Source organism: Sminthopsis crassicaudata, chromosome 4 (assembly GCF_048593235.1).
Source record: "Sminthopsis crassicaudata isolate SCR6 chromosome 4, ASM4859323v1, whole genome shotgun sequence".
In the NCBI taxonomy this organism is placed as follows: Eukaryota; Metazoa; Chordata; class Mammalia; order Dasyuromorphia; family Dasyuridae; genus Sminthopsis; species Sminthopsis crassicaudata.
Window position 1 is genome coordinate 65067809 of NC_133620.1, and position 20388 is coordinate 65088196.

Below are 20388 nucleotides of genomic sequence, written 5' to 3' on the forward strand. Positions count from 1 at the left end.
CTGGGTAAGTCACTTAACTCTTTTTGCCTCAGTTTCCTCATCTGTAAAATGAAAGAAAGAAAAAGCAAACCACTCTGAATGAATTTTTTATTTCACTGGTAAAGGGAACTTTGGTGGATCAACTTTCCTGACCAATGCAGGCTGGCATCTATTCTGCAATTTGTAAAGAGCTGTATAAAGACCTGAGAACTTAATTGACTTGCTCAGATTCACACATATTATATCAGGGCAGAATCTGCACCAAGATCTTCCTGATATTTTTGGACAGGTTGAGTTCCTATACCTCAGGAATAGAGAAACCCATCAGATGTACATTTTAGAGGTACTATAAGAAGAATTCATAACTTGGAGCTTATCATAAGATAAGGAGATTATTGACCCAGCCCCAAGTCTGCACCTGATTCCTTAATATCATAACTTCTTAAACTATGGTTCGCAACCCTACCTAGAATCCTATAACTGAATGTGAAGGTGTGAAATAATGTTTTATTATCAGTAAAGGTTTGATTTGTATACTATTTTTTATATCCATATACCTGAGGTCACTTTAAAATTTCTTGGGGAAAAAAGGCATTGTAAGTGGAAAAAGTTTAAATAGCCCTGCCCAATCTGATTTTAGTAGGTCTTTCATCTCTGTAAATTACTCAGTGGTATCTAGCCATATCACAGCCAGAGGGTAAGCCTGCCCTTTACTTCCTTGTTTGGAAGATGGTGGGAACTGGTGAGTAAATATTTACTCAATTTTAGTCTGATCTAGGAAAGGACAAATGCTGAAAGATCCCAATCTCAGAAACTGCTCCTCTCCAGCATTAGCATTCTTCATCTATTCCTAAGACACACTTCATTTTGTCTGGGAAAGCACATGACCCAGCACAATGGCATTTCCAAAGAGTGCTGGGAAGATTGCAAAAATAAGGCTGGATTGACTTGCAGCCAATTCCAACACTTGAAAGCTATACGGGGATGGGATCTGTGATGGAATGTGGGAGGCGAAAAGTTTTTTAGTGATGAGAGTGTGAGATAACCATATCATCTATTTCATGGGAGGAAAGAGACACAGAATCCCTTCATACATACATACATAAGTACATGTTACCTGTGTATGCATATGTCTATGTGCGTGCATTTTAATGAGTTTGTATAATCTCCATAGCACCTCTCCCAGCTGTTTTCAAAGATGGAGATAATTCTATGTAGGTTTGCTACTTGGGTTTGGGTCCTTATTTTTAGATTCCTTCTATGGCTTTCTGGTTGGAAATACATTAGTTGCCAGGATACTACAACGTCATTGGCAGGGGAGGGACTTTACAAAGTCATATTCAAAAAGCATTGGAAATTTTCCACCTGAGTGGGGGAAAAAAAAACCCCAAAACATGTTGATGTAAGGGTCTCACTGTAGACCATCATGTGGAACACTGAAAGAGGGAACGCAATGCTGCCTGGATTTTAGAGTGAAGTGGAAAGATCAGATTGGGTGTCCGGAGACTTTTGATATGGAGTTGTTTTTATTACCTACCAGCTATATGACCTTGAAACATGACAGTCCCTCTGAAAAGTTTATCCTGGAGACTGTCCAAGACACTTTATAGCTTTAACAGCTTATGGTTATCTCTTTTCTTCTAAATGCTCCCCAGAGTTGGTTGATTTTGATAGGATTCCAGTTCCTCTAAGAGATGTCCTTTCAGAGGAAGACTCAGAGAAATCAGAGAGAGACAAACATGACCAAGTACTTGATGGGGAAGGACTTTAACTACTACTGGACTGTACTTTCCTCTAGGTTTCTAAGACTGAACATGCAAACTGACTTTTGGGCATGGGGAAAAATCCATCTGTTTAGTCTGGCATTTTCCTGATGGCGTGGGAGAATCAGCAAGCTGATTCCCACAAACGGAAGTTTTAAATGCTGTACTTTTTATTCCATATGGGAAGATTCTCTACAATGGGTTCATTAAAAATTGATTAAATATAGACATATCCATCTTCATCTAGCCCTAAGAGATATATTGATATAAGTATATAGGTCCTCAGAGATTATATGGGTAGCTAACCTCAAAGGTGCCCAGGTGGCTACAGCATTAAACTCCAAGTCAGGCAAAAAACTTCCTGCCCCATTCTAACAGTGACTCTAGTCAAGTCATTTTACATTCAAATTTTCAATTTCCTCATCTGTAAAATAGAAATAACAAAAATACATTGCGAACTTATGAGGTTAAAATAAAATTTACATGTATGCATATATACATATATACATATACACATATACAGTTATATATATATATACATACAAACAACTATAAATATATGTCTAAACATATGCATATGTATAAACCTTAAAGTAATAGAGGTTAGTGATGATGATGATGATGATGATGATGATGATGGTCATTTCATTTTCAAAGTATGAACACTCTATCATCATCGTTACCTCTCCACAAAATCATACCTGTGCAAAAGACTTTCATTTTCCTACATTTTGTTTCTAAAAAAGGACCTCATAAAATCTAATATGGTAATATTGGAAATGACCTTCGAATTAACTCACTTAACCCACACCTGAAACAACCCCCCCTATAATTTCTCTTCAATAAGGAAGATTCTACTATCAGTCATAGTAGTCTGTTCTATATTTGGTAATTCTAATCATTTGCAAGTTATTCCTTATAGATTCAAAAATCTATCCAACTGAAACTGCCACTCACTCTAACTTGTCTTGAACTTTGAGGACAAACACAAAAAGTCTAATCTCTTATACATGATAGTCTCTGAAGTGTTTGAACACAAAGATCATGTTTCCCCTAAGTCTCTTCTTCAGGTAAAAAAAATTTCCAATGGGATTTAGCCAATCCTCATATGGCATGAACTCAAGGCCCTTCCTGATTTTGTTAACTCTTTTCTGGACCAATTCCAACTTAGACATGTTCTTCTTCCAATGAGAGACCCAGAACTTAGCCAAAAACTTTTCTAAAATTTAAATAAATCCTGATCTGTCAATCAAATAACCTCCTCAAAAAGACAGCTATATAGTACAATGAATAGAGTGCTGGACTGGAACTGAAGAAGTGTTTGAATCTGATCTCATTTATTAGTTGTGTGAACAAGGGCAATTCATTTAACCTCTTCCAGTATTGGATTCCTCATCTGTAAAATGAGGATAAGAATAGCACCTATCTTCCAGAGTTGCTATGAGGATAAAATGATATAATATTTCCCAAATGTTTCGCAAACTTTAAACTGTTATATAAATGCTAAGGACCAACAGCATCATCCTCATCATCAAAAAAGGAAATTGGGTATCTGGCATGATCTAACATTGATAAAATCAGACTGGCTCTTGGTAGTAACTATTTCCTTGTTTAGATGTTCACTGACCACCCATTAAAATATGTTCTAGAATGTTAGCAGGAATTAAAGTCCAAAGAAAAGAAAGTTTCAAAAAAAGGAAACATTAACAGATCAAGGAATATTCTGATTACCAATTGGAAGGTAAAGCCATACAATGCAATACTTCATTCTAAGGAGAAACACCAGCAAAATCTTCCCTTAATTTCTGAATTTCTGAACATTTTTGAACTTTCCTGACCATCTCCATCATGCCTCCAATGCTTCTCATGACCTTGCTCACTCTTCCACCCCACTTTTTCAGCTTTCTTTTCTTTTTCCTCTTTTCCATTGAAGGCAGGAACCATCTTTCTTTTATATGTATATACATATATGTAAACATATATGTATATACATATATATGTATGTGCAAATGTATATATATACATATATAAACATATATATATATACATACATGCATTTGTAAATAATATATATTGTTAAGGTTTACCATACTGCCTGGTATATAGTAGGTGTTTAATAAATATTTATGGATCAATATTTATTGATTGATTGTCTTGGTCTTCCACAAGTCAATATAATGCTTTTAAGCTGTATTAGTTTCATTTCAATAAAAGTTTACTATTTTGTAAGTCATTTTTTCAGCATCCGTGTTAGGCATTCAGTTAGTTGACTAGTATTTATTAAGCACTTGCTATATATTGAGTACTCTTGCTAAGAACTACCAACCTAAAGAAAGAAGGGGAAATATTCCTACTCTCAAGGAACTCAGTCTATTGGGGAAGAACCTTATTAAAAAAAACAAGAAATTATGAACAAACTATATATAATAAGGGAAAAGTTGGGAAGTCTCAGAAGGGAGATACTAAGATTAAGAAGGTTTGAGACAGTAAAAAGGAAGATGAATTTTTAGAGTGCATTTTAGTTGAGAATGAAGGAAGCTAAAGAATCTAGAGAGTGGAGAGGAAGAGATGAAAAGTTTGTGTCATAAAAGAAAGCCAGAGAAAATGGATGTCAGTGAATTGATGAGCATTATGCACTAGGAACAGCAAAAAGCCCGTTATTACTGGATAGCAAAGTCCATGAAGAGGAGTGTTGGGACCATATGTTGTAGTTATCTGTCTTTTGTTCTTGAAGAAGACCATGATATCAGGGAGGTGATGCTATGACATAGAAGTGACTTGGATTTAAGTGAGGGAGGGATGGGCAAAGTTAACTGCCTCACTTTCTCCTCCAGAGCCAGTTGGGTCAAGTGACCAGATATAGTTCAGAATGACTGAAGATGACCCTGAATGTAGTAGGAGACCTTGACTTTTTAAGCTAAGTATTTATTTTTCTACCCCAAAAAGTAACCTGAAATGGCTCCCTGACCAGAGAGAATTTATAGAACTCAAATAAGAATTTAATAATCAAATGAGACATTGGGGAGCAACTAAAAGATAAAAATAAACCATCTAAGAAAAACAAGAAACTTATGAAAAAAAAAAGTTAACCAACTAGTAAAGAAGGTACAGTCTTTTTTTAAGCTAAAGTCTTTAACAGTTTGATTGATGTAGAGACTGAAGAGACTCAAGATGGAATTTAGCCCAATGGCTATATTTTGCATAAAAAAATACTGAATCCCAGAGATCATGTGACTTATACAAGTTCATACAAGTAGTTATATAAAGGATGTTAAGCCATTTTTACTAGACAGAATTAATCTCACTACCCCAAGTCAAGTGCTCTGTTCTTATAACCTCAGTTTATAGCCTATTAGATCTACAATTGAGTTGTAATTCCAAACACAGATGTTTGTGGAAATGGAAACATTATTCATTTTTCTCCAGTCCTGAAGCTCCCCTCCCATCCCAGGAACAAGGGCATAGGGGAGGGAAATAAAAGATAGCATAGTGTGATGCATATGGTGCTGAGTTTGAAGTCAGAAATCCATGATTTACAAATTGTCACTTTTCGCAGATGACATGATGGTATACTTAGAGAACCCCAAAGACTCTGCTAAAAAGCTATTAGAAATAATTCAGAATTTTAGCAAAGTCGCAGGATATAAAATAAATCCACATAAATCCTCAGGATTTTTATACATTACCAACACAATCCAACAGCAAGAGATACAAAGAGAAATTCCATTCAAAATAACAGTCGATAGTATAAAATATTTGGGAATATATCTACCAAAGGAGAGTCAGGAATTATATGAGCAAAATTACAAAATACTTGCCACAAAAATAAAGTCAGATTTAAATAATTGGAAAGACATTCAATGTTCTTGGATAGGCCGAGCGAATATAATAAAGATGACAATACTCCCCAAACTAATCTATTTATTTAGTGCTATACCAATCAGACTCCCAAGAAACTATTTTAATGACCTAGAAAAAATAACAACAAAATTCATATGGAAGAATAAAAGGTCGAGAATTGCAAGGGAACTAATGAAAAAAAAGTCAGAGGAAGGTGGTCTAAGTGTACCTGATTTAAAGCTATATTATAAAGCAACAGTCACCAAAACCATTTGGTATTGGCTAAGAAATAGACTAGTTGATCAGTGGCATAGGTTAGGTTCACAGGACAAGATAGTGAATAAAAATAGCAATCTAATCTTTGACAAACCCAAAGATCCCAAATTTTGGGATAAGAATTCATTATTTGACAAAAACTGCTGGGAAAACTGGAAATTAGTATGGCAGAAACTAGGCATGGACCCACATTTAACACCACATACTAAGATTAGATCAAAATGGGTCCAAGATTTAGGCATAAAGAACGAAATCATAAATAAATTGGAGGAACATGGGATGGTTTACCTCTCAGACTTGTGGAGGAGGAAGGAGTTTGTGTCCAAGGGAGAACTAGAGACCATTATTGATCACAAAATAGAACATTTTGAATACACCAAATTAAAAAGTTTCTGCACAAACAAAACTAATGCAAACAAGATTAGAAGGGAAGTAACAAATTGGGAAAACATTTTTACAGTTCAAGGTTCTGATAAAGGCCTCATCTCCAAAATATACAGAGAATTGACTTTAATTTATAAGAAATCAAGCCATTCTCCAATTGATAAATGGTCAAAGGATATGAACAGACAATTTTCAGATGATGAAATTAAAACTATTTCCACTCATATGAAAGAGTGTTCCAAATCACTATTGATCAGAGAAATGCAAATTAAGACAACTCTGAGGTATCATTACACACCTGTCAGATTGGCTAAGATGACAGGAACAAATAACGATGAATGTTGGAGGGGCTGTGGGAAAACTGGGACACTGATGCATTGTTGGTGGAGTTGTGAAAGAATCCAACCATTCTGGAGAGCAATCTGGAATTATGCCCAAAAAGTTATCAAAATGTGCATACCCTTTGACCCAGCCATACTACTACTGGGCTTATACCCCAAGGAACTACTAGAGAAGGGAAAGGGTCCTGTATGTGCCAAAATGTTTGTGGCAGCCCTTTTCATAGTGGCTAGAAGCTGGAAGATGAATGGATGTCCATCAATTGGAGAATGGTTGGGTAAACTATGGTATATGAATGTTATGGAATATTATTGTTCTATAAGAAATGACCAACAGGAGAAATACAGAGAGGCTTGGAGAGACTTACATCAACTGATGCTGAGTGAAACGAGCAGAACCAGAAGATCATTATACACTTCAACAATGATACTGTACGAGGATGTATGCTGATGGAAGTGGATTTCTTCAACATAGAGAAGAACTAATCCAATTCCAATTGATTAATGATGGACAGAACCAGCTACATCCAGAAAAGGAACACTGGGAAATGAGTGTAAACTGTTATTTTTACCTTCTGAATCCAATTCTTCCTGTGCAACAAAAAATTCGGTTCTACACACATATATTGTATCTAGAATATACTGTAATATATTTAACATATATAAGACTGCTTGCCATCTGGGGGAGGGGGTTGGGGGAGGAAGGGAAAAAATCTGAATAGAAGTAAGTGCAAGGGATAATGTTGTAAAAAATTACCCATGCATATGTACTGTCGAAAAATGTTATAATTATAAAATAAAATAAAAAATTAAAAAATAAAAAAAAAAAAAAAAAAAAAAGAAATCCATGATTTAAATCTTAGTTTTGCTATGATTCTTTGTATATGACCATAGGAGAGGTCATTTAACCATTCTAGACCTTAGTACTATGTCTATAAAATGAAAGGATTGATCTAAATGACTTCAAAGTCCTCTTCTAGCCCTAAATCTGGGTTCTTGTATTCCTGGGACAATGGACATTGAGAGATATTTAGCTTTACCTCTAGATGTAAAAAAAAGTCTTTCTGTCTATGGCTACTCTCTGTTACCCCATGGATTCTAGAAATCTTACCTTATGAAGACTAAAGAGAATAACATTTTATGATAAAGGGCCAAATCCTGCACAAGTGACTTATGCGACTTCAAATATCTAGACCAGTGGTCCTCAAACTTTTTAAATAGGGGGCCAGTTCACTGTCCCTCAGATTTTTGGAAGGCTGGACTATAGTAAAAACAAAAGCTCACACTGTCTCCACCCCTCAGCCCATTTGCCATAACTCAGCGGGCCACATAAACGTCCTCAGAAGGTCGTATCTGGCCCGCGGGCCGTAGTTTGAGAACCCCTGATCTAGACTTTCTTGCATTCAGAAATAACTAAACAGAGTTGAATTTGTGTTCTTTTTTGAAAGCTGATTGGCATTGTGATGGTCCAGGAAAATGAGATACCAAACGCAGCTGGTGATATAGACACCTGGTCTAGGACGAATAGCATTCTCTATAACAAATTTATGGCCAGGATAAGATTCTAAATGTTAAACCAATTTTCTTAGTGACTCAGATCCATGATGACAACTTGTATATTCAAGGGTCCTCAGGGAAGTATGGGAGAGTTAGGAGTGATGGTCCAAGCATGAGTGATTTCAAGAGGCATGACATCTCTGACAGTTACCCGCTGCCCGGTGCTCCTGCCTACCAGTTTCAGGGTCGCATTGATGTTCACAGGGATCCAGGAGCCGCCGGGCACAGAGATCCATGGCCCAGGGCCCACTGGAGTTCTGTTGCGAGAAGAGTACCACTTGGGCAGGATTCAGCCAGTCACTGGCATCTAGTTGGCTGCCCTCCAGTAAGATAAAGCGGCTCCCTGGAAGGAAGAGGGGACAAAACAAAAACAGAAAAAGGGACTGAAGATGCAATAATTTAGTCTTGAGGAGAAACCTCAAACCATGAGGTTTCATCTATACACAACACCTAAGTCCGAAACCAAATGATGCCCCCTGAGCCAGGCTGAAGCTTTACCTTAGCTTGTACTGTGTGTACAACTGGAAGGGGCAATGAGACATTTTATTACATGATAACCCATACCTGCAATCCCTTTACTTCCTGTGCAAGGAAAACCAAATGTGGATTTTAAATAATTATGCCATAGATAAACAAAGGGAACAAACTGGATTGAGGATGAAATAAGAAAGATGAGTTTGCTTATGGTCCCTTGGTAGAAAATTTTGAAGAATCAATTTAGTCTTTTTAAGAAGATATCATAGTGCAATGAAAAGACTCAGCAAAAAGACATGGTTTGATTTCTGGCTCCACCATTTTTTGCTGTCTAACCAATGGACCTCAGTATCCTAATATAAAAGTGAGGAGTTTGTGCTCCTGGCATCTAAAATCCACTCCAAGTATAAATTGATGATTTTTTATCAGAATAATTTACCAGTAGAGCTATGGAAGTGTCAAAAAGAAAACAGGGGGTATATAAATATTTCATCAATACCAAGTTCCTTTGGTAGTGAACTTGGAATATGATGGTAGCCAGAGGGAAAAAGTTCATGTTGATAATCACTAATGGCCATGGATTCTGTGATTATTCAATATTTTATCAATGGCAGTTCCTTGGGAAGTGAACTTAGAATCTGAGAGAAGCTAGAGAGAAAGAGTCCATGTTGATAATCATTAATAGCCATGGATACCATGATTGTTCATTGACAATTCAAGATATCTCTACCTCTCATGAGGCTCCTAATTTCTCTTTTTTGTTCTTTTTTTTTTCCCCCCTTGGAGGCAATCAGGTTTAAGTGACTCACCCAATAAGTGTCTAAGGCAGATTTAAATTGAAGCCCTTTTGACTTCCAGGCCATCTTTTCTATCCACTGCCCTGAGGCTCCCAATTTCAAAGAAAGAAAATGTTTTCACATTAGAGAGAGATTTTTCATGTTAAATGAATATACTCTCAGGTATGGGCTTTCTCATTGAAAGTTGATCACTTTTGGGGATATGTTAACTTTATTTAAATTAGAGCACACCATTAGATAAGTTAAAGTTTAATATACTTGGATTGTAAATTTCAAACAATTTTACAAAAGTGGGTGCTAAGAACCAGTGCTCTTGCCCAAGGTCACAGAGGTAGTAAGGGAAAGTAAGTTTATGTATCTATACTAAGCAGAACTATGCCTATTTACTCCAAATCAACTGTTCTCCTCTTGTAGCATGAATCTATTAGCCTTTCCACCTAAAATAATTTTTCCTCCAAATATCAAAAATAAAATAAAAAGAAGAAATAAAACTATCGATTTAATTTCTTTTGGATGCATTTGGTTTCCTCTTTTATATTTTACCCAGTCTTTTTAAGCTAACTGCCTGGCTTTCTTTAGATCAGTTTATTTTGATTCCTTCCAGCCACTATACCTTTGAATATACACTTATTAATATGCCAACATAGCAATAACATGTGAGTTCATCAGTGGGAAAAATACTAATTTGGGAAATGCCTTCCCTAAGTTTGGTTGCATCCTGTCTTAGATTAACTGAATCTAACTGACTTAGTTTTAATTAACAATATGACAGTTAGATTTTTGCCCAAGGTTCAGAAAGTTTATTCATTTGCTCATGGTCAAATATGTGTTAAGTGTGAGAGATGCAATTTGTACCCAGAATGCAAGTCCAGGACTTGGTTCTTTATTCTACATTGCCTCTTAAAGTCATTAAAGCAGAATATAATATTTTCTATCCTTCCATCTCTTTGGCTGTGTTTAGAAAATCAAACTGTGGAAAAGGAACCAGGCCCCATGCATGGGAGGATAGGCTCACCATCTGCAATCAGGTGCTCAGGAACATGAAGGGTGATTTTGACAATGAGTGGACAGCTCATATGGGATGAGCAGACAAGACCAATCACACAGCTGGTGATGCTGATAAGAGTCAGGGTGGTCTTGTTCACAGGACTTCTTGGAGAACCCACTGCAAACCAGACAAAAGGAAGATAAAAAATGGTAAAGAGCCCAGAGATTTGATCCTGAATTCTAAATTCCCCTCTCCAGGCCACAAAAACCCATAGAAGTCCAGCACCCAGGACACTTAGCCCACTGAGGCAGGCAGGGGCTGTCCCTTCTGGAAGACACTCCTAATTGCCTTCTTTTTCACCTCTCCATTCTCAAGTAGCATTATGAAGGAAACTGGAAGATAGGAAGCTTGGAACTAACATATGTAATCTCAAACCCTGGTACTGCTCCTGAGGTAGAGTCCACCACTATGTCCTTTGAAGAGGTGACACACCAAACTATCCAAGAGAAAGTATTTTCTTCATTTAACCAGCCTGCTAGCCCCAAGCAATTTTGCTGCAACAGTTAGGCTAAGTGGCAAACTCTGCCCAACTGATCTGGGAGGGCAAGAATAGCTCAATCCTAGTAGATGGTGGAAAAGCTAAAAATAGAGAAATACAATATACAGACTTGATAGGCTCAGCTGCCCGGGATCAAAAATGACAGAGAAGATATTTGTTAGAAATCCTAAAACATAAAGGTGACAAGAGCCAATCTCAGGCTCAAGTAAATATTTTTTCTTGGTAAGCATAGATATCTCTTACTTGGAAATATAATTGCAAATTCCAGGTATATCTAATGTCCTCAAAAGGAAGCAGATTTCTATTTGCTTATTTATATACACATACATTATATAATATTTAATTTTATCATATAAAATACATGTATGTGTATGTATGTGTATATATATAAATAGATTTAATATAGATTTTTTTCCATTTTAATAATACCTAACACCCTAATATATCCTCCCCTTATCTATAAAGTCTCATAGAATTATTAATAACAACAGCCAATTTTATTTACTAGGAGAGGTTTATATTTTAAAGGAGTCATCTCTTCATGGTTTCTCATTATGAATGAATAGGGTTTCAAAAGCACCTATGAAGTCAATTTGCAATGATAGCCTGGCATTTACACATAATATAGATAGAGAGGACTGTAGATATATATTTATATATACATCCATATATGTATATATTTATTTATATGTATTTATTTAGGTATTTATTCAATAAATAAAGCTATTTAATATACACTATTAAAATGAACTACACATGATGCATACACTATCATTCATTTGCAAAATTTAAAAGTACTACATGTTAGAGAGCTATTTGTATATGTGTAACAGAGCATCACATTTTTCCCCCTCGTTTTTAATCATAAAACAATCCTGCTATTCCCAGGGCAGAGATTCATTTCATGAAGAAATACTTTCAATTAAATTGGCATATCTTGCACCATTTTCTAGGAGAAACGATCTTCTGACTTCCTTTCTAGGTTTGCTATCTTCTCCCCTGAAGAGAAAATGTTAGTATTGTTTGTGCAAGACTGTTCCCTATAGAAGGTAACTTTTGACACCTGATTTTGCCTCATTTCCAGACACCTGGGAAAATGTGGAATTGAAAGTGTTCCATTTCTGATCACACCATTCAAATTTCCCTTTGGGAAAGAGACTGAAACAAAGGAAGCCTATCTGATAAGACACTTGAGTGACAAATAGAGCTGTATTTAGCAGTTTGGGAACTAAGCACACAAAATATTAGCTTAGGGAGAAGGAAATTTTGTGTCACCATCCTACACAAATAAGGGTAATGCAACATAATCTAATGGTGGAGAAACAAAAACCTCAGCTGTTCAAGGCTCTTATTGTAAAGACTGCCATATGGAAAGCATAGAAACAGAGAGATAACTTCCTGACATAAATTCTGTTCCCTCTAAATTTCAGTGCCCTAACCCTAATCACACCACCCTAGTTACAACTGAAGGGATAAAGTTGCCTAACTTCTGAAATAATAATTGCTGGCATTCCTCAGCCAGGACTGCACTTTTATATGGGATAGACCCAAATCCCAAGAGAAACCCATCTAAAATATTCCATCTACTCCTTTGTATTGCCCACTTTATTGTCAACCCAGTGAGACTTTTCTTACCTCTGCTCCGCCTTCTACTGCGAGAGGGATCTGTGTAAAAAGTCAGCTGGGGGTCATTATCTGCTTCTGTACCTGAATCTCCTTCAGGGTTCAGGAAGGCAGATCCAGCTGTAATGAAAAGAAATACATCAAGAAAAGCAGCAGCAGCTGCCCAAGAAACGCCACCCCAACCTCAGTCTAAAATTCCATCAAACTTTGTCTAGCTTTTCTTTCCCAACTCATTCTGAACGATTATGTGTTCATCCAGGGGTGACTTGTGGCAGGAGTGTGTTGGTAAATGTTTAATATCCAGATTTCCAGAGGGAAAAAGTGTGCTTGTGTGTATTCCATATAGATAGATACAATTTGTTTCTGTGTCTGTGTGCATGTGTGCATGTTCAAACACATACACCCATGACATATGGTTAAATTTAGCCTGATTTATGAACATTTTCTCCATCATTTTCTTAAGGCTAGACAATGAAAAAAAAACAATAAATCAAACCATGGTTTAGAACATTTGATGATTTCCAAGATATGGTCACATTGAAAACTTAACAATTGCCTCTCAAAAGCCTGTACAAGGTAGCTCCAGGAAACCCCTGCTTGGTTATGTACAAACATGTATGAATACTGCAGAATGCTGGATATACCATATGACCCTCTCTGTGTTAAGAAAACAAGAACAAAGGCTTGGAACCTGAGTTCTAGATCCATTCTAGGAGAGGTAATGAGAGAATTTCAACTCCATTAAATTCAGAAAAAAACATCTATTATAGGTTCTATGTTAGCCTTTGAGATACAGAAGTAGTGTAAAGTATATGCAAAATGCAAAGTGCAGTTCTAGATGACATCTATTTGGAAAAGATGGTGGGCAGGAAAAGCTGTGACTATGATAATGACTCTCTGATTATCATTTAAAAAAGCAAACTCCAACAATACCTACAGGACGTCACATCATGACATCATATCAATGGGAGGGAAGCCTTATTAACTAAATCACTTTTTTACTCCCTAGATGAGAGCTAATTTGTCTTCTAATTATATTGTTATTCCCCTACATACAAAGCTGGAAAGAATGTTAAAGAGCATTTAGTTCTACAGCTCCCCCTTTTACAGAATAGGAAAGTAAGTCCCAGATATATGAAATGGTATCATTGGTCACACAGGGAACAAGTTGTCAAGTCAGAATTCGAATCCATGTCCTCTAGTTCCAAAATAAGTGGTTGTTTTTTTAGCATCACCATATGATGGTCATCATTTTTAATGGGGTTTAATCTTAATATCTATGAGGACAGGGATTTTTAACATACAACAGGGACCATCATAGCTCACTTTATCCATCTCTATCTAAGCCTATTGCATTTTGTCTCTCTCTCTCTCGATAGATAGATATCTCCTTAAGATAAGTCACAACCCCCAGGACCCCCAGTTTGCTTAGGTATAAAATGGAGGTACTAATGCCTCACTACTCTGCCTAAGAGGCTTATCGTGAGAGAGAGAAAATTGGCAGACCTTAAAGTGTTATGCAAATGTGAGTTATTTTCTGCTGATATAAGAAAAATTGGGTTTTAGTGCCTATATGAGAAGATAGCTTTCTTTTCTTCTGGTACTACCTTGGAGCTTACAAATCATCCCCCAAGCTGCTAAGAGATGTACAAACACACAGACTTATCTCTGGGGGCTCCTGCACGTACCTCGAGCTTTGTTATTGATCCGTTTTCTTTGGTTGCTAGAAGTGTGAGACAGGAGGGTCGCTTGCTGGTGGTTGGCATCCACAGGACTGGTGGCAATGATGTTGTCTTTGTATTTGTTCATCAGGGACAGTTTGGCATTGTCACTTCCTGGGCAAGGAGAATCAAAGGCATCGACTTTCATGGGAACAACCAAAAAGGTGTAAAAGAGCAGAGAAATTTACTTGTACAGACTAGTAAGTTTCAGATATTGTTTAAGTACAAAACACTTAGAGAGAGCAGAAGCTTACTTCGAAGCTGCAGGGATCTGTGGTTTCTTTAGTTTGAAGATGCCCTCCATATATTCAGATAGTAACCCTATACTTTAGGAGGAATTTGCATGAGTTGATGTGACCAAGAAAAGTTCATTCCTTGGTGGCCAGTGTTCTGGTGATGAGACTTTCCAGGCAGCATTTTGGTAATGGATAAAGCACTGAGATTAGAGTTAGAAGACCTGAATTTGAGTCCAGCATCAGACTCTGGGCAAATTCATGTCACTTCTCTTGGTCTCAGTTTCTTCATCTGTAAAATGGGGTGGAACTCATTAAAGTCACTTTCAGATCTAAATCTATAATCCTATAATTTTCTCCCGACCTAGCTGGTCCTAGAATAGTCCTTGAACAGAAGGTAGCATTTATTAAGCATTTTCCCAACCCACACCCAACCTGGCCCCACTGTGGAAATTTTTTGCTAGATGCTGGAGTTACAAAGACCAAAAATAAAGTCACTGCTCTCAAGGAGCTTATGTTCTAACAAGGGATGTATGAATATAAGTGTGTGTGTGTCTGTGTATGTGTGCATGTACATGTGCATGTAATTTGTAATAGGGACACATACATAGGCATGGGAAATCAAGAAAGGCTCCATGGTGAACTTTGAGTTTTGAAGGAAATAAGGAGTTTCAAAATAGGAAAAGGATATGAGGAGGAATTATATTTCATTTTTAGAGGATAGCTGATACAAAAGGCATTAAGACCAGAAATGTGAAGAACAGTAAGAAAGCCAGTTTAAGTATATCATAGAATATAGAAGGAAAAACTGTAAATTATTCTGAACTCAAAACAGAGGAGTTCATATTTGACCCCAGAAGTAAGAGAAAGACAACATGATTCATTGTGTAGGGATGCTTGGTGAAATGATTAGAGCTTTGGAAAGACTACTTAGGAAACTAACGGGGTGAGAAATTTCAGAGAGAAGAGGATGAATTTGAGAGACATTTTATAACTAGAAATGGCAAGATTTGGCAACTGATTGAATATGTGGAATGAGGAAGAATGAAGAGCTAAGGATGATACAGAGATTGTGAACTTCAAAGATTAGAAAAATTGTGATACCATACCAAAACAGAAGTGGGTTTAGGGGAAAAGGTAATGAGATATGCTTTGGACATTTGAAATGGCTACTGGATGTCCAGTTTGAAATGTACCAGAGGCAATTGGTGATTAAGGACTGGAAGTTGGGTCACTGAATTGGAAGTGATGGATAGATTTTGAAGTCATCTCCTTAACAATAGAGGTCACCAAATGCAGAACACATTCTGGCATCTGTGCTTGAAGGCTATCTGGCTTCATTGGCCTTTGGAGAGCTTCTACTGCAACAGAGGAAATTTCAAGCCAGCCATATTAGGTTATCAAAATAGGAATTGGGAAAGGGCACTATAAAGAATGGAGAATGAAGCCCTTAAGGTAGGCTGGTCAAGATGAAAATTTGTTTCTTGATGGTTTGGTATGGTGGAAAGGACCTGTATAAAGGTATATTATTTAAGGATCTGGGTTTGCTATTTAAAAGTTGTATGACCTTGGCAGAATCATTTAACAGCTCCTCATCTTTAAGTTAAATAAGATATTCTCTAAAATCCTGTAATCTTGTAAGACCAAAAACTCCTTTCAATTCAGTCTGTCATAATGAATAAAACACTGGATATAGCATCCTAGAAGATTTGGATTTGAATTCATCTCACTTACTAGCTATTTGCACTAAAACAAGATATTTAGCTTCCTAAGCCTTAGTTTTTTCATACCTAATATGGGTATAATATATCACTTGACTCACAGTATTCTGTAATCCTTAAAGTGCTATGTGAGTTATTATCATTGTTAACATTAAACATCAATCCCATGATTAGCATTATAGTGGGCTCTCTTGAATAGAGAAGATGGATGAGACATCCTCTCTGCCTTCATTGAGCTTTTTTAAGATTAAAATCTCACTGGGGAAATGAGACTTAAAAACATAAAACAAAAACCAGTAAACAGTATGGAAAGTGAAAAGCTCTCAGCTGTTTCTCTAACAGAAAATCTAGGCTGTCCCTTGGGGCTTATTGTCCTAGGAATTGACCTGCAGGGAATTTATTGTTCTGGAGGTGCATGAGAGCTATGGAGAAAAGAAAATAAATTGGAGGAAGAGAAGGAAAGGGAAGAGTAAAATTTGCTCTTTTCAGGACATTCATTTGAATTCTTTGAGACTCATGTCCAGTAATTTCACAGAAGATAAATGGTGCCATGTGTCAAATGATACTCTTAACTCATTATTTTCTCTATGGAGAAACAATGTCCCTTAGGTCACAATTAATGGGATAAGAGGATGTAAGAATGGAAGAGGAGAAGCTTTGGTAATTTGTATAAAACAGACATCCACAGTTGTCTGGGACCTCACAGGTCATCAAGTCCCACCTGAATCTAATCAGAAATTCCATCCACTTCATATTTAACAAGAGATCATCAAGCTTCTGCTAGAAGATTTCCAGTGATAGATAATTCACCTGTTTTGAGGCAACTTTAGCTTCTTCAGGAATTTTCCCCCTGATTTTCTGAGAAAAAAATCTTAGTGATTGTGAATAATAGTGTGGCAGAAAATGCTGTTCAAATTCAAATTCAACAAACCAATTGAATTCAACAAATATTTATTGTATATCTGATATGAACAATGTGTTAGGGATGCAAAAAATGAAAAACGACATAATCCTTGCCCACAAGGGACTTATAATCTAATGAGGGAAGATATGAATGTATATAAGTAAATATAATACAAAGGAGAGTGCAAGACGGGAAAAGGAAAAACAGTGTTATAAGTTCAATAAATGTTTATTAAGTTTATACTCTGTGTATCACATTGATGCTGGGGTTACAAAGATCAAAAATGATATGGTCCCTGCCCATGAGAACATGGTAATCTAATAGAGAGATGAGACTTATTGCAGATGCTTCTAATGCAAAGTAGAATGAGATAAGTGCAAAATAGAAATCCAATAGGAATTTCTGAGAGATTAGGGAACATCTGGGGACACCAAAAAAGAATCCCAGAGGAAAGGCTACCAAAGTCGGACCTTAAAGAGTAATTTTCATTCATGAAGAATAATGAAGTTGCATTCATTCTATATGCCCATATTTCATGCCAACAAATATACATAATGTATTTTTCTGCTTCTTTGTCTCTTAGGCCAGATGTATGACCCAGCTGAAAGAGGAAGAAGGCACTCTTGTGTTTAACATTGATGAGTCTCAAATCCCAGCTTGGATTGAAAAGAAAAAGGGATTCTGTCCACAGTTTCTAGTCCAGTTTTTTGAGCCAGGAACAATTCTTAACATCGTTGCAAGCGATTTACTCTGCTTCTCCATAGGCAACTAGACATTGAGACAGCCAACCATTTATGGGAATCACTACCTGGAACAGAAAAATGCACACCCTCCCCCAGATCCAGTAGACCCAAGCTAGAAAGCTTCATGGAACCCCAGAGGGACCAAGAATCATACGCTCCTTCTCACCTGGTGTGAGGTCCATCCCCGACTTCTCATTGCAGCCCTGGAGAGAATCCAGAGTCCGGGTCACCTGACTGGCAAAGTCTTCCCCTCCATTCATGCACTCCCGCTGCAGGTGATGTCTCAGATCTGTGATGTCATACTCATAACCATCCAGGATGGGGGTCTCTCGAATGCTCAGGGTGCCACTGGAATTGTGACCCTGCACCCGTGCATTCCGCAGGCTTTCACGACCATGGCCACCAATGAGGACTGAAGGAATGTAATGGATCTCATTAGCTGCCTCTGCACTGGCGCTTTTCTGAGGCTGGGGTACACGTCGCCGCTTACACCAGCGTCTGCGAGTATAGAGGATCATTACTAAGCACAGGATGGAGAGCAGCAGAGCGATCATACCCCCCTGGGGAAAGAAGAAAACAGACAGCTAGGAGATGCCAGGACAAAGAAGAGCCATCCCAAAGATAATTAATTAAAAAAAAAACCTACCAAAACTCAATATTCACTCATTCACTTTCTCAGTAAGCATATATCCAGTGCCTGCTGCATGCATAGCTCAACAGCAAGAGAAAAAAAAACAAAACCAAAAAACCAAAAAACAAATAAACAACAACAAAGAAATAAAAAACTGCTGTAATCAGTGGTGCTTGGAGTAAAAGAAAAAGAAGGTGGATGGTTTGTGGATCAATCTACAATGAAGTATCTTAAGATCTTTGGTCTAGTCCTCAAAGGGACTATTAGGATCAACTCCAAACTTTTTTGTTTCCAGATGTGAAAGCAGTTTCATGGAACTGTGTTACATACCTAGCTCATGTCTGAAGCAGGATTAGGATTTGCTTTCTTAACTCTTAGGTGACTAGGTTGTTCAGTGAATAGAGCACTGGGTCTAGAGTCAGAAGGATTCCAAATCCAGGTCAAATTGATTTCACAAACAACCTTAAACACTTTATAAGTTAGCTGTGTGATCCGGCAAATCACCTGTCTGCCTCAGTGTCCTCAGTGTGTAGAATAGGATAAACATAGCATTTTACCTCAAGAGCAAGAGAAAGGATAGTTTTAATGAATTTAGAAGAGCACCTAGCACATAGATGTTTAATAAATGCTTGTTCTTGCCCCTTCCACATTCTAGTACAGTGCTCTATTCATTGCACTGATTAAATGGGATAGATTAGGAATCACTTCAACTAAAGAAATAGGAAATACTATGTTTTATCAAGAGTCCTATTCCTTTAAAGGTATGTTTACTTTAAAAATGGTAGGATGGTTTTAAGGAAAGGTTTTGGAAAAGAAATAAACAGCATGGAATGGTAGGTTTCCAGCCGGAGAGATCTTAATGGTTATTGAGCCAAAATACTTTATCTTACAAAAGATGAAACTGAGAATCAGAGAGTTAAAGGCATTAGCCCAGGGTTACACAGGGGTTTAGTGCCTGAAGTAGAATTCAAATGAAGGTATTATTGGTTCAAGGTCCAGTATTCTCTCCACCACTTTGCCACCAAACTTCTGATCTCTTTGTTTTCTCCTACTAATTCCTATCTCTCATTCTATTGTTCCTTACAGTAATTCCATCTAGATACCAACAGCAGACAAGGATGACAACTGACAGAAGCAGTGTTATTCTGTGCTGGATCTGTAGACAAAGATTCTGCTTCAAATTCCACTTATTGTTTGTGATATCTTAAACAAGTCAGTTTACTCAACTGTAAAGTCTGAGACTACATGGCCTTTGAAGTCCATTCAATATTGAGACCCTATACTCTACAACTGGAGAATTTGGAGAATTTGCCCTAAAAGGGCAAGAAATTGGATGGCTTAGTTCTTTTCATCAGTGAATTGTGACTTTCCAGAATAACTCTCTATGAATCACAGAGTGGAAGCTGTAACATCAACCTTTTATTTCTCCCTTTCTTTGGCAGAAACTTTTACTCTGGTCCTCTTCTTCCTCAATGGTCACTGCTTCTATGTCTAAGAATCTACACCATTGTAATCTGTTAATGCAAGGATGAAACATTATGATAAGGCTGAACTTTCACCTCTGACATTCATCCACCAAAAGTTTTGGTGATGGCCTTGAAAGTCCATTATACTGGAGAGTTAGGCAGACATTAATTTTACTTTCTGAAATCTTTATTCCTTTCCTTTTTTGGGTCAGTATCACTGCCAGCCTGCTTCATTGGGTTGGACTGGGCCACAAAGTTTAGTTCTTGACCTTGGACTTCAATTAATGCCAACACATTATACAGATGGTAGATGAAAAACCCTATTAATTCTCAGCAAGTCCACCCACTGAGAGCCAGGAGATTATTCCCCTCAAATGTATTAAAAGGGGCT

The 20388-nt window shown here is 37.1% G+C and overlaps 1 protein-coding gene across 3 annotated transcripts in view; it reads right to left on the reverse strand.

The window, feature by feature from the left end:
- Positions 1 to 20388, reverse strand: part of ASTN1 (astrotactin 1) — a 500602-nt gene that overhangs the window by 220530 nt on the left and 259684 nt on the right. For 2 of the 3 annotated variants that reach the window (XM_074308444.1, XM_074308445.1), the window contains exons 3-7: positions 18067 to 18460; positions 14267 to 14413; positions 12591 to 12698; positions 10424 to 10573; positions 8313 to 8480 (exon numbers count right to left, since the gene is read on the reverse strand). In XM_074308444.1, coding sequence (XP_074164545.1) covers positions 8313 to 8480; positions 10424 to 10573; positions 12591 to 12698; positions 14267 to 14413; positions 18067 to 18460 — 967 coding nt within the window. Of the gene's footprint in view, positions 1 to 8288; positions 8481 to 10423; positions 10574 to 12590; positions 12699 to 14266; positions 14414 to 18066; positions 18461 to 20388 lie in introns of all 3 variants that reach the window. The other variant, XM_074308443.1, reaches the window with a different exon arrangement.